The 15,179-nt window shown below is 46.0% G+C and overlaps 1 protein-coding gene across 1 annotated transcript; it reads right to left on the bottom strand.

Moving 5' to 3' along the window:
- Nucleotides 1–5,160: 5,160 nt before the first annotated feature.
- LOC120104629 lies at nt 5,161–9,555 on the bottom strand. The gene is made up of 2 exons (XM_039116113.1): nt 7,480–9,555; nt 5,161–5,574 (listed from the first exon to the last, which is right to left on the bottom strand). The coding sequence occupies exons 1-2, from the start codon at nt 9,553–9,555 to the stop codon at nt 5,161–5,163; spliced, it is 2,490 nt and encodes an 829-aa protein (XP_038972041.1).
- Between the last annotated feature and the right edge of the window lie 5,624 nt (nt 9,556–15,179).

Below are 15,179 nucleotides of genomic sequence, written 5' to 3'. Positions count from 1 at the left end.
TGCTACATATGCCGCCACCCAGTCCGCTGCCCTGTTAGCCTTACGATAGATATGCAAAGCCTGAAGTGTAATATCCTCCCTCACCATCAACCAAATATCACAAAGCAGGGGATGAACACCTCCAGCCCTGCTCGTGCCCCGTCGGACCCAGCCGATCACCGTGGCCAAATCACCCTCCAGGAGAATCGAGGTCGCCTGAAGCACGTGCCGTGCATAACGCAATCACATCCAAGCCGTCCGTAACTCCGCTCCTGGATCCGAGGTGTCGAAAATCTGACACCCCCTGCCACCACCCTCGAACTCGGGCCCCTGATGACAAAATCGGCCCCTCCCCTCCTGCCTCCATCCAGGACAGAGCCATCAAAATTGACCTTGAGGAAACTAGGGAGTGGGGGCTCCCAGGTGAAGAAAACCGTATAAGGAGCTACCGAAGCAATGTGGGGGCCCCAGGTGTCCCGAGCTATCAAAGGTCTAACCCTACCTGAAGAAGCTCTGTTGCCTGTGCCCAAGCCTGCTCCGTCACGAAACGTGGAGACGGACTAAGCTCGCCAAATACCTGAGCGTTCCTGGCCATCCATACCTAATAAGCTATGCAAACCGCCCTAATGGCTACATGACGCATCTGGGGGTTACCCGACCAATGCCGTACCTCCTCCAAAAAATGGTCCCTCCGACTCCAAGCATCCACTGGAATGCCGGACAGCCTCCATGTGAGACCTTGAAACTGGGCCCGGTCCATTGACCGGCCCAGCCCAAGGATTTCGGCCTCACATGCGGCGCACGTGAGGGCGTGTGATGAGGGGGGAGCCATCCCGAAGAAGCCGGCTCCCCTGTTTTTAGGGCTCCATCCTCCTCTCGTTGAGGCCATTGGAAGAGGAGCCGCAAACCCCCGAGTCCCCTCTTTTTCCTCGTGCAGCCGCCTAAGAGGGAGGGGGAGAGAGAGAGAGAGAGAGAGAGAGAGAGCCGAGAAGCCACGGCACGGGTTTCTTCCATTGCCGCCGGAGAGGAAGAGAATCGCCAGTCTTCGTCGAAGGCTAACGTAAGGGCTTCTAACTTTCCTCTCTTCCTTTCGTGATGCTAGTTGTCATGGCTTTGAGCCGACTATTGTCGGGATTTTTATCCAAAAATAGAAGAGCCCTGTTCGAGCATGTCCTCTCGCTGCCGGCCTTGTGCGCCGCCGCCAGCCGCTGGGGGTGGTCGCACTTGCTTCGCCACCCTTTGCCGCCGACGGGGCTGGCCACCGCGGCCGCCCCTGAGTCCGATGGAGAAGGAAGGAAGCGGGGGTATGGGTCCCCTGTTCCGCCAAAGAAAAGAGAGGAGAAGAGAAGAAGAAGAAAACGAAAAAAAAAGAAAGGAGAGGAAGCTTCGGGAGAAGAAGAGAAGAAAAGAAAAGAAAAAGAAAAAAGAAGGAAAGAAAAAAAAAAGAAAAAAAAAAAGAAAGAAAAAAAGAAAATAATAATAATAATAATAATATATAAATGAAGAGTATAGAGAAGGCAGTTCATTACTTACATCCAAAGCGATCCAATTAATCTCACAAATCCCTCGCAGAACCTAATATCCAAAAATCATATTTTTCTTTTAAAATTCATCACAATATATATAAAACTTAAATTTTAACATTCTCCCAGGGCCGACCCTGCAGAGGTGTCTAGCACCCCGGATTCGGGTTCATACCTATAAACCACCCTCTTCCCTTTATTTTATTATTATTATATTATTATTATTATTATTATTTTTTCTTTCTTTCTTCTTTCTTTTTTTTCTTTTCTGTTCCTTTTCTTTTCTTTTCTTTTCTTCTCTTCTCCTCTCTTTTCTTTGGCGGAATAGGGGACCCATACCCCCGCTTCCTTCCTTCTCCGTCGGACTCAAGGGTGGTCACGGTGGCCAGCCCCGTCGGCGGCAAGGGGTGGCGAAGCAAGTGCGACCACCCCCAGCAGCTGGCGGCGGCGCACAAGGCCGGTGGCGAGAGAACATGCCCGAACAGGGCTCTTCTGTTTTTGGGTAAAAATCCTGACGATGGCCGGCTCAAAGCCATGACAACTTGCATCACAGAAGGAAGAGAGGAAAGTTAGAAGCCCTTACCTTAGCCTCCGACGAAGACCGGCGATTCTCTTCCTCTCCGGCGGCAATGGAAGAAACCCACGCCGTGGCTTCTCGGCTCTCTCTCTCTCTCTCTCCTTCTTGGGCGGCTGCACGAGGAAGAAGAGGGGACTCGGGGGTTTGTGGCTCCTCTTCCAATGGCCTCAACGAGAGGAGGATGGAGCCCTAAAAACAGGGAAGCCGGCTTCTTCGGGATGGCTTCTGATGAGTTACGCCCTATTCGATGCGACGTTCGCAACGAAATTCGAACGGGACGTCGTTCATCGTATGAACGCGCCTCGGATCGTAGAATTCAAAAAATTTTCTGGATCCAAATCCAGAAGATCTTTGAACTCATTAGGAAGGGAAGATTAGGATCTGAGGAGGGTTGATTAAGATTTATAAAACTAAAACAAAAATCAGAAGTTATAAATTTGAAGATCTCATCTTCAAAAATTCTGCAGGTGTAGAACACCGCAGCCTGATGATCTATTCTAGGTTTCTATTTGAGCCCCACAATTATCCGGCCTCTACAGGTATCCACACAAGGATTTAATCATCTGAGATAAGGTCTTACCAGAGTGCTAGCTCCTTGCAAAGACCTCTCATGACTATCAAAAAAGATGGAAGAAATTCTGCAACATACCTCCTTGAAGAAGAACCTTTTCTTCTTTGATCTTACTCGCAACGGAGGAAGAGGAAGGAGGAACCTTTGCGCGTGGATCTTCCTTGCCTTGATGCCGTGGAAGAAGAGGATGCAGAGGATCCCCTTGCTACTGTGGAGAAGGAGGAAGAATGGGCTTGGGCGTGGAGGAAAGAACTCATTCTTTCCTTGGGCGAATTGATCTCTTCTTAGGTTCTTCTTCTTTCTTTCTTTCCAACACTTGGAAGAAGATGAACTTGATCTCCCTTGCTGCCGTGGGAAGAAGAGGGGAAGCCTCTTGCTGCCGTGGGAAGGGAGAAGAAAAGAGAAAGGGAGGCGTGGAGAGGAAGAGGAGAGAATTAATTCATAATGTCTCCCTTGCTACCCTTTTATAGATTGGGTTTAGGGCTTCTCCTAATCTTATTAGGAGTATGGAACTATAACCCACCCTTGGATTAATGCCAAGTGTCCAATCCTTGTGCTCATAGATGCATGACATGTGTCCACTTAATCAATTGATTAATTTTCTAATCACATTAGGATTCCTAATCTCATTAGGAGAATTAATTGATTTGGGAGCATGCATCCTACGACGCTATGTGGATTTTAAAGTCCGCATAGTGTGAATACGACTTAAGTCATATTCATCCTACGACGACATGTGGTCTTTAAAATCTGCATAATCCTTGGTTTAATCAAATTGACCCAATCATGAACCCAAATCAATTTGGATCGAACCCAATTTGATTTGGCTTATTAAATCAGCCCAATTGCAATCCAATTGCAATCAATTCTACTTAATTCTTCTTCTATTAACTCACTAATACTTAGTGGGTTAATTCAATCACCAATCATATTGATGATTGATTTCTATTGTGATTCCAAATCACAATTATGATAGTCTGACTAATTAAATCCTCTATGTGTGTGACCCCGTAGGTTCTATTTTGACTGGTAGTGAGACATATTGAGATCTCCATCTCAATATCACTGAAACTTCTTTCAGTGGACCGAAACAATTTCAGTTCTACTCTTAGGGTTCACTGATCACTAAGTGAATGCCTTCGAGTCTCACAATCCACTAGTGACACCTAGCAGTATGTGGTGGCAACCCAGCAGAATGTAATGTTCGAACCTTTAGGTGCAGTTAGCGTATGATACAGCCCCTCTATCATGGATTCCGACGTGATGGAGGTTATGGATATCTCGTCAAACCCCATCGTCCGTCATATGTCAAATTTATACGACTTCCAGTTCGAGATATGGAAAACTCTTTTTCCAAAAATACATGGCCAGAAATTTATCGAACCTAGTCTCATAAATCACATAGGATCACTCCTAATCTATCAAGATCGATAGATCCCATCTAGATGCAACCCTATTCCAAAATGAACCTACTGTAGCCAATCCGCACTACAAGGATCCGAATGGTTAGGGCCCAAGTTCACATGCTCGTCAAACTACAGCAACCTCACAGTGAATAGGTGAGCATCGCAGGTCAAAGGACCAGTCATACAACTGCAGCATAAGTAGTCACTGACGAGTGGATAGACATCCATGTGACTACTATCTTTGGTCACGCTCAGTACCTTGTTCTCTAACAAGTACTTGCATAATCACTCCAGTGTCTCTACACCATGGACTCGAGACTCGTCCATCTAACTAAGTGATCTGTGCACTAATCTCAGTAGATCGATCACCGTCCCTCGTGATGGATCCATCGATCAGGAGCATTTAGAAATTAATCCCTAATGACACATGCCTCAAATTCTCAACTCCTTAAGAATATGTGTCATCATCTATTAATTTTTTGGACGATTCATGGACACATACAAATATGAATGAAAAAATAAATTGCCCAATCTTATTTATTAATAAGTGTCAAATTATAAATTTATGCCCCAGATTACAAATATGCGTCAGCTACGTTGGCTTTTAGGGCATACTTCTAACAATCTCCCACTTGCACTAAAGCCAATCAGACATGTGTGATATCAAAAGATATCATCAGAGAATCCCCACGAACTGTGAAGCCATCTATTAGCAGGAGATGGAATCACACCCCGTGTGAGATTAATCCGTGTCACAATACAAAAAGTAATCTCTCTCAGAAGAACACACTCATGTGTAGGGCCATCGCCATGCAAACGAGCATTACGTTCCCTCCAAATGTAGTAGACCGCAGCTGCCAGTTCGACCCAAGAGTGAACGGCCATCCATGTGAGAAAGCCAAGAGATCGTATCCATCCATCTATGCGAAGCCCACGGAATATTACACTTGGTACAAAGAACGGACCAGATGCGCTGAGAGAATGGGCAATCAAAAAATAAATGATCCACATCCTCATGCCCACCCCCACACAAAACACATTGGGCGACTTGAAAAATACCAAAGCGTATAAGCTTAGCTTGAGTATACAAGGCATCCTGGATGGCTAACCAAAGAATAAAGGACATCCTTGGAATAGCTTAGCTATGCCAAACAAGCTTCCACCAGTCCACTCTAGTATCACGCGGCGCAACGACTCCCAAACACCACGAACAGAGAAGGAACCCTTCGGAGCATCAATCCACTGCAAGACATCCGACCTTCTGCTATCTGGCCGGAATGAAGTAGGAGTACTACTAATGAGCTCAAGCCATGCAGGGAAGCGAGAGATAGGCCAGTGCCACTCCTGGCCGTCAATAATAGCCTCCACCTTGGCATTCTGCCCAAGGCCAGAATCATAGATAAACCTTTCCCCAAACACCTCAATAAGAGGACCAAGGGAATGCCAATGGTCAAACCAAAGTGAAATACTACTCTCATTGCCCACTAGATATCTCATCTTCCATTCACCACACTTTCTCTGCACACACTGATTTAAACCTCAACATACTCGTGTCAAATCTAGATTTTTTTTTCTTTTCTAGAATTACTTGCTTATTGGTACATTCATTATTATGTCTTCATCCGTGTGAACACTTTCGAAATTTAAAAATTCATATTCTTCTTTTGACAATTAATCAAAAATGTTATGTAACTATTTAATCTTTTTTAGCAGCATAATGAGTTGTCTAACAAAGAGCAGTGGGCATGGCTAGACAATAAATAGAAATAAATATTGGGACTAGATTAATACCTGTCGTCAACACATCAGAAGCCTGTGCATCTTGCTGTGTAAGTGCAAATACTCTTCCTTGAGTCTTTGGCCCCTGGCTTCCTTCCATTGCTTGAGTAGATCTATTCTCATTTCTTTTTTTGGATAAAGGTAAGTGTGTATATATCCAAATTGAGGAAATGATGTACAAATGCACAGGAGCATACCCCAGAAATCAAAGGCTAGGAGGGCATACCCCTCTAGCCACAACAACTAACTACAAAGCTTGTAAGAACAAAATGACGAGAGTGTCAAAAGATATCATCAGAGAATCCCCACGAACTGTGAAGCCATCTATTAGCAGGAGATGGAATCACAACCCGTGTGAGATTAATCCGAGTCACAATACAAAAAGTAATCTCTCTCAGAAGAACACACCATGTGTAGGGCCATCGCCATGCAAACGAGTATTACGTTCCCTCCAAATGTAGTAGACCGCAGCTGCCACCATAAGCTTTGCAGTTCGACCCAAGATCTATTCTCATTTCTTTGTGGGCAGTCTGCAATTTTATGACCTATCTTGCCACATCTAAAACAGGCACCGGTGTTCTAATGGCAATCCTTGTCAGCATGAGCCTTACCACATCTGAAACATTTATTGATATTCATCTGCTTAGGGTTGTCGCTTGTTGATTTCTTGTTTGAACTCTCGGTGTTTTCATTGCTCTGCCTCTGAAATTCATTTGACATGTTCCTCTTCTTTTGATTTCTTTCCCTTTCCAATCATTCATCATTTACTTTCCTTTCAATTATTAAAGCTTTATTTACCACAGCTGCATAGGTAGTCAATTCATAAGGTACCACCTATTTTCTAATTCACAGCTGCATAGGTAGTCAATTCATAAGGTACCACCTATTTTCTAATTTCAGTCTTTAGTCCCATCTCAAATTTTTGCGCTCGATCTAGCTCATCCTCGACTAACTTTAGAACAAATTTGGCTAGCTCGGTAAATTTAGCTTCATATTCTGCAACAGTCATATTTCTTTGCTTTTTTTTTTGCTAAAACCGATGATTCATACTATTCAGGTACGAATGCACCTAGAAGAGTCAGCATACAAAATCTCCCGGATAGGACCAGGTAAATCACCCTCACCGACCCATAGTGAGCCGCCTGAGTGGCACGCAACAAACGCCGCCACCCAGTCTGCCGCACCATTGGCCTCCCGATATACATGCCCAGCTCGAAAGAGTACCCCCTCCCTCACCATCAACCATATATCCCGGAGCAGTGGGTGAACTGCCCTATCGCTATACGGGCCCTTCCGGACCCAACTGATCACAGTGGCCGAGTCTCCCTCCAGGATGATGGAGCTCGCCCGCAAAACGGATCGCGCATATCGCAACCCTATCCAAGCTGCCCGCAGCTCTGCCCCTGGAACTGAGATGTCGAAGATCTGACAGCCTCCTGCTGCCACCAAGCAGGAATCCGGGCCCCTGATGACAAACCCAGCACCTCCCCTCCTGCCACCATCCTGGACTGAGGCATCAAAATTGACCTTGAGGAAGCTCGGGGGTGGGGGCTCCCAGGTGAAAAACACCACATGAGGAGCTGCCGAAGCAGAGTGGGGGCCCCAGATGTCCCGAGCTATCATAGGTCCAAAGTCTGAGTCTACATGGAGGAACTCCGCTGCCTGCGCCCGGGCCCGCTCCATCACAAACCACGGGGACAGACTGATATCACCAAAAATACGACCATTTCTGGCCAACCAAACCTGGTAAGCTGTACATGCCGCTCTAACGGCCAAACATCGCATCGGTGGGGATCTAGACCAGCCCCGAACCTCCTCCAGGAAGCCGTCCCTCCGGCTCCAGACGCCCTCCGAGAACCCAGACAGCCTCCAAGTCCTCCTCGCCCAGCCACACTGGAAGAGTACATGATCCACTGACTCGTCCACCTCGCAGAGCGTGCACAAGGGGGAAATGCCGACCCCCCGTCGACTCAACTCTGAACTAGTCGGCAGGCGATCCCAGGCCACCTTCCAGAGGAACAGTGCCACCCTCTGGTGTAGGCCAAACCTCCATACCCAACCACAGTCCCTACCCGGCTCAGACTCCTGCAGAAGAACCCGAGAAACATCACCGACACTGACTCTGGTCCTACAAGTGGTACTCCAGACCCTGACATCCGGACCAGCTGACCCCGGGATGGGAAGAGCCCGAACGCGCTCCACTAGGTGCTCCCCAAATAACTGTCCCAGTCTGTCCTCATCCCACTCCCTCTCGCCTGGCACGAGGAGGTCACATACCCGGAGTCCCACAGCTAACTCAACTCCAATCATCGTCGGCCACAAGCTCAGCGGGAGAGCATCCACCCATGGGTCCTCCATAACGTCAATGGACCTGCCATCGCCAGTCAACCACCTGGAGTGTGCCTGGGCCATAGGCAGATACCTCCCAATCTCCCGCCACATAAAGGATCTCCTCCGGCTACCCATCACCTGGCCCACTAAGCCTGCTGGACCATATCTCGCTGTCATGACCTGACTCCATAGTCCATGTGGCTCCAGAACAAGCTGCACAGCACGCCTCGCCAACAGTGCCTCACGCCTAGCCAGGAGGGACTGTACCCCCAGGCCACCCTCACTCAAAGGCGAGCAGACTCTCTCCCAGGCCACTAGATGAACTCCATGGCCCCTCCCCAAGGAGCCCCACAGGAAGCTCCGCATAAGCCGCTCAATCCCTACCAGCACTGTCTTCGGCACAACTGTGTGGGCCATAATGTAAACCGGCATGGAGCATAGCACTGACCTGACCAGCGTCAGCCTGCCCATCATAGAGAGGGATGAGGCCCTCCAACCCTCAAGCCTACTCTGTACTCTCTGCACTAGTGTGGAACACTCCGCCACCCGCAACCTCCTCCCAGTAATGGGGACTCCCAGGTAATCTAGTGCCCCCACCTGCTCCTGCATCCCCAAAATCACCCTGATCTCCCGTCGCACCCTCCGCTCTGTGCTCGGACTGAAGAATATGGCAGACTTTTGGAGATTAATCCTCTGGCCAAACGCCTCACAGTACTCCGTCAGCACTCTCTGGAAAGTACAGGCATCACTAGCTCTCGCCCTAGCAAGCAGGAGGCAATCGTCTGCAAACAACAAATGAGAAATGGGTCGGGCGCCAGGGGCTGGACTATAGGCAGCCAGCCCCTGGTCCTCACAAGCAACATGTAGCCAACGAGAGAGTACATCAGAGCAAATAATGAATAAGTATGGGGAAAGAGGACATCCCTGGCGAAGCCCCATAGTAGCTCTGAAGAAGGGAGATGGCGTACCATTGACCAAGATGGAGAAACTAGGCCCTTGCACACAGCCCAGGACCCAGTCAATCCAGATCTGATGGAATCCAAAGCTCTCCAAAGCACACCTGAGGAAGTCCCAACGAATCCGGTCGTAAGCACGCTCCATATCCAGTTTCACAGCCATCAAACAACGCCTCCTCGAAGCTCGCTGTAGATCTCCCATCATCTCCTGGGCTAGCAGTATATTATCGGAAATGCTTCTCCCCCCCACAAACGCCCCCTGCTCCATACTAATCAAGCTAGGCAACAAGGCCCTCATTCTCCCAACCATGATCTTCGCTACTACCTTGTACAAAGAGGTGCACAAACTAATGGGCCTGTAATGACCCGGCTCCGCCGCATCCTGACGCTTCGGAACCAAGGTTATATAAGTAGCCTGCCAGGCATCCGCCATCACCGCCCGAGCGAAGTATAACTGCACAGCCTCCACAACTAACCTCCGAATGATGCTCCAATATCTACGAAAAAAGAACGGCGGAAATCCATCCGGACCTGGAGCCTTGTCCTCCCTATTTCTTTGCTTTAGATGAATAAACTCCTGCTATTTCTGCGTCCTCACACTCCGAGAAAAACACTTATCATAAAATGCTCCTCGAAATCCTTCCCAGGTGAGTGGCTTCCTATCCTGCTCATATTTATGTTCCAACATCCGCCACCAGTTGAATGCCTCACCTTGCATCATGTATGATGCAAACAAATTTTTTTCATCATCATGGCATCTTAAGACAGCAAATGCTTTTTCCATCTCTGTAAGCCAATTGTCTGCATCCAACGGTTCTGTAGTCTCCTTGAAAGCTGGAGGAGCCAGCCTCTTAAATTCAGCTATATTGCTACGTTGTTCACACTGTTCCACTCGTCCTTGCTGTGGCTGTGTCTGGGGCAACTGGGCTTGTTGGAGCAACTGTTGTTGCACCTGCTGTTGCATCTGCATAAGGTCCACTATGGTCCGCATAACCTGGCCTAGGCTCGGTTTCTGTTCCGTTTGAGGGCTCACAACCCTCTCCTGCTGAGGGATATTACTAACTTGTTGGGGTGTGCTGCCATTTTGCGGGTTTGTTGCCTTATCAGTAGCTCCGCGAGTAGTCTTTCTCATCCGACGTGGAGGCATCCTGACCTATATCTATCAGATAGCAGCATGCCAATAATAAGCTTACCAGTTAATTACAAGTATATAGGATGGTTGTTACAATCATCATAAACTAACGTCCCAATGTCCCTAGTGTCTACCCACCTACACTCATGTCATGTCAGATTTTTTTATCTTATAATTTATCCAATCATGCTCTGATACCATTTGTAACAACCCATGATCTCACCCAAAATGGCTAGCTGGAAGGTATTATTTGGGTTCCTTGATCTTGTATAAGTACCCAAGATCTACCCAGCGAATAACCGATGTGGGACTAAACACATGCCCGCACGGATCCTCACATACTTCCCCCGTTCAAGCCTTGACGTCCTCGTTAGGCTAAGGGTTCATATCTATTCAAATCTAATCACAAACACCACGATTGGCCCGTGGTCAACCCCAATGGATCCGTACTGCAGTGTCCCCTAGTACACATAGGTTATGGGTCAAGTCCGCTCTAATACTATATAAGTTGTCACGCCCCCGACCCGAGATCGCGAGCCGAAGGTCCGCGCCAACTGCTGCACATCCGTAGGAAACTCTCCCCACGAGCATGCAAGGTATCTTAACCAAATCTCAAAAATATAACTAAAATAATTCAACTGAAATAAATGCAATCTTATTCCATTGACTGACACAAATTATAAAATCTCATAGTTCTAAATATACAGCGGAACAATAAAGATAAAACATCAATTTAAATAAAACCTAATCTAAGATAACTTGTGCCATAATTCTTTTATTCGCTCTCCCATATTGTAAAACCCCGGACCGAGCTAATTCTTCAGATATGTAAAAACAGTAAGAAATCGTATAATGAGCTAGACAGCCCAGTAAGTAATAAATACTTTAACTAGACAATTCATATAATAACATAAAATATAAATACAAATTATGATGAATCAGCATAAAGACATAATCAATTTCTTTTCAAACACAAATTCATTGAAATCTGTATCTTTCAAATATCTATATACATAATCATAAATCCAATTCAAAACAAATCACATTCAACTCAACAACCTTTAACTACGACCACACTTATACCCTATGGCTAGGCCAGAAACAGAACCGCACTTATATCCTGCGGAGTGAGCCAGAATACCGCACTTATACCCTGCGGAGTGGGCCAGAATACCACACTTATACCCTGTGATGGGGCCAGAATTGCCAATGCATAATCCCCAATTGGCAGGATCTAGAACATAGGCACGCTGAAAGTTCAAAATCTGATGCACATCAAAATTCTTTTTGTAACATAATAGATATATATCATAGTCCGATCTAAATATGCATATACGATGCAAGAACTGTAAATATATCCAAAAAATATTATTCCAATTCACATATCTATTTTTCATTCAAATCATTATTTCGTAAAATTCATAAATTATATATAAATTCATTAACACTTTATTCGATGCAAAAATAATATTATATAAATGAAGAGTCTAGAGAAGGCAGTTCATTACTTACATCCAACGCGATCCAATTAATCTTCCAAATTCCTCGCAGAACCTAATATCCAAAAATCATATTTTTCTTTTAAAATTCATCACAATATATATAAAACTTAAATTTTAACATTCTCCCAGGGCCGATCCTGCAGAGGTGTCTAGCACCCCGGATTCAGGTTCGGATATTTGTAACAACCCAGGATCTCATCCAAAATGGCTAGCTGGAAGTTATTATTTGGGTTCCTTGATCTATCCTGTATAAGTACCCAAGATCTACCCAACGAATAACCGATGTGGGACTAAACACACGCCCGTACGGGTCCTCACACTCCAAGTCTCCCTCGCCCACACACACTGGAACAGTGCATGGTCCACCGACTCGTCCACCTCACAGTCCAAGCACAAGGGAGGAATGCCAACTCCTCGTCTACTCAGCACGTAGCTCGTCGGCAAACGTTCTCAGGCCACCTTCCAGAGGAATAGTGCAACCCTCTGGTGCAACCCAAACCTCCATACCCAGCCACAGTCCGTACCCAACTCTGACTCCTGCTGAAGAACCCGGGAAACATCGTCGACCCCAACCTTGGCTCTGCAAGTGTACTCCATACCCTAACATCTGAACCTGCTAATCCTGAGACAGGAAGGGCTCGTATCTGCTTTGCAAGATGCTCCCCAAATAACTGGCCTAATCTGTCATCATCCCGCTCTACCTCCTCCGGTCTCAGGAGGTCGCACACCCGGAGCCCTACAACTCCCTTGCCACTGATCATCGTCGGCCACAGTCTCAATGGGAGTGCATCCACCCATGGGTCCTTTACCACATCAATGCTCCGTCCGTCGCCGATCAGCCACCTAGAATGCGCCAAAGCCATAGGCAGGTACCTCCCAATCACCTGCCACATGAGGGAGCCCCTCCGACTGCCCACCACTCGGCCAACTGAGCCTGCCCGACCATGTCTAGCTAGCTATCATGACCGACTCCAGAAGCTGTGCGGCTCCAGAACAATCGGCATCGCCTGCCGTGCCAGGACTGCCTCACGCCTCGCCAGTAATGACTGCACTCCCAAACCACCCTCGCTCAGTGGTAAACAGACTCTCTCCTAGGCCACCAGATGTACCCTGTAGCCCCCATAAGGGAGCCCCACAAGAAACTCCGCATGAGCCGCTCGATCCCCGCCAGCACTGTCTTCGGCACAATAGTATGGGCCATAAGATAAATAATCATAGAACAAAGGACTGACCTGACCAGCATCAATCTGCCTATCATAGAGAGTGATGATGCCCTACCAAGAATTTGGTCTGTCTGATAGATTGTTGTGCTAGCATGCTTTTTCTGACTAACTCATGCTTGGGCCGAAAGCTTATGCATTGAATTTTGGCTCAGTATTAGCTCATCCGATTGGTAATTAAGATGAACATGAATGATGATCTTGAGCATAAAAAGAAATGAATTGCAAAGGAGCTAGGCTTGGATCATTCTTGTTCGGCTTAATTAATTTTTTAATGGACTACATCCATAGCTATTGGATTTAAATCTAATGAAGTGATTATTTGCCAATAAATATTCCACTCATCAAATTAATTTCAATGAAGGAAACCTAAGAGTACCCCTAACTCTTTGCATCTTTCACCTTCCCAAATATTCTAGCCATTACCTATCCCTATTGTTTCTCTCACTCACCTAATCCCTCCTCTAACCTAATTCTGCCTTTTTCAGCTCCATAAAGTCTCTTCCGCCTCTTCTCTCGATAAACACAATACTCATTCTTGTTGGTTGTGCATCACTTTTTCACACAACCGGAGCACTAAAGGTGGTACAAGCATTGATCTTGGAGAAGCCTTATCATGCTCCCTCCTTCCACCATTAGTTGGTTTGACTAAGAACTTCAAATCAAAGATTTTAACTCAATATTGGGAAAATGAGAGATTGGAGATTAGAGTTCTAGATTTTCTTGTTTTCCTCTTGTTATCACTGAAAATCAGTCCGACCAAGGTACCAAGCTAGTTGAGCTGGTAGAGAGCTTGGACGATCAGTTGTACAGACCATAGAGGTCAGCCGAAGATCACGATATACATCTAGGGTAGCTATGTGGTTGATATTGTGCTCGGATAGTGAAGGCTCCAATATTGCTTGCTCCCGAGGTGATGCTATAAAGAGATGAGATCGTGCTCAACCCTTCACTAACTCTGAATTTGACCTAAAATAATATAGACGAAGAAGTCCTCTTATCGGAGAGTGTCCAATGAAGAATTAACATGGTACGAGCAATTTTTTCTAAAGTTAAATTCTTTTCTCTACTACCTTGATGCAGAACGGAGGTGGGTGCTACTGAATTTTTGTGGAAGATGGCTATACCCAAAACCCAAGGGGTTTTTTTGGCGTCTCACCAAGGAAGAAGAAAAGCCTTTGGAGTCTTACCAAAGGGGAAGAAGAAAAGCCTCTTGTCTCTAGATCACAAGCAATTTGCAAGCCAAAATATTTTTCTTTTATTCTTCAACGTCCACCCTTTAAATAGATGGGATGTTAGAACAAAATAGAAAATTAATCTCATGACAAAACTAATAGCTAAAGGACTCCTAACCAAAGTAGGATTTGACCAAGTTCTCTTTTCACACTACATGATGTGGGCCCCTTGATACCACTTGGCGATCAATTACATAGACTCAATTAAAAGACTCAATTCAATAAACTACAACTCAATTAAGAACTTAATTGACAAAACAAACGAACCAAATATCAAACCCGAACCTCATGCGCACGCCCTAAGGATTGGACGCCTTGCTCTTGTATCAATTCTCTCCGGCTGAAAAGAACTCGACTCCGTCGAGTTGGGGCTGAAAAGCTCATGTAAATCAAGCAGTCGAGGAGGAGGACCCTAGGCAATCGATAAGTGAAACAAAGTTGCATGGAAAAACTCCGTGTGTGCTGATCCGCTGCACACTTGAATGTGCTGGTGGATGCGAGGCTAATGTGCACGGACTGATGCAGGCTGCCAACTAAAAGGGCATGCTGATATGGGCTAATGCGTGCCGTAATCTGCTAATCCCTTGATCTGAATTTATGAATTCTAGGAAGTAATCTTGAAAATCAGCAAAGAAATACTTTTTTAGACTTACATAAAACTCCTTTGATCGAAGAACCTAAAGATCTAGTAGAAGGTGCTGCTTGTGTTCCTCTCGGTTTTGACTAAAAATCAGATTATTCACATCAAAATCTGATGGCATCTCTTCTGAAATTTCAGAACCATCTAATGCGAACACAGTTCCATCTTCATATTTGATCTCCGCTAAATTTTCTGAACTGTCTTCTTTGGGCAATTCTTCTATAGTTACATTAGAAAAATTAACTAAAATAGTATCACCTCTGAAATTTATTTTTCCACGTTGTCTTTCTCCTTGTCCACAACCTTAGTGAGCTTAGGAGAGACTTCG

The sequence above is a fragment of the Phoenix dactylifera genome, unplaced genomic scaffold (assembly GCF_009389715.1).
Source record: "Phoenix dactylifera cultivar Barhee BC4 unplaced genomic scaffold, palm_55x_up_171113_PBpolish2nd_filt_p 000051F, whole genome shotgun sequence".
NCBI classification, from domain to species: domain Eukaryota; kingdom Viridiplantae; phylum Streptophyta; class Magnoliopsida; order Arecales; family Arecaceae; genus Phoenix; species Phoenix dactylifera.
Note: the sequence above shows the minus strand (reverse complement) of the source record. Positions and strands in the feature narration are given on the sequence as shown.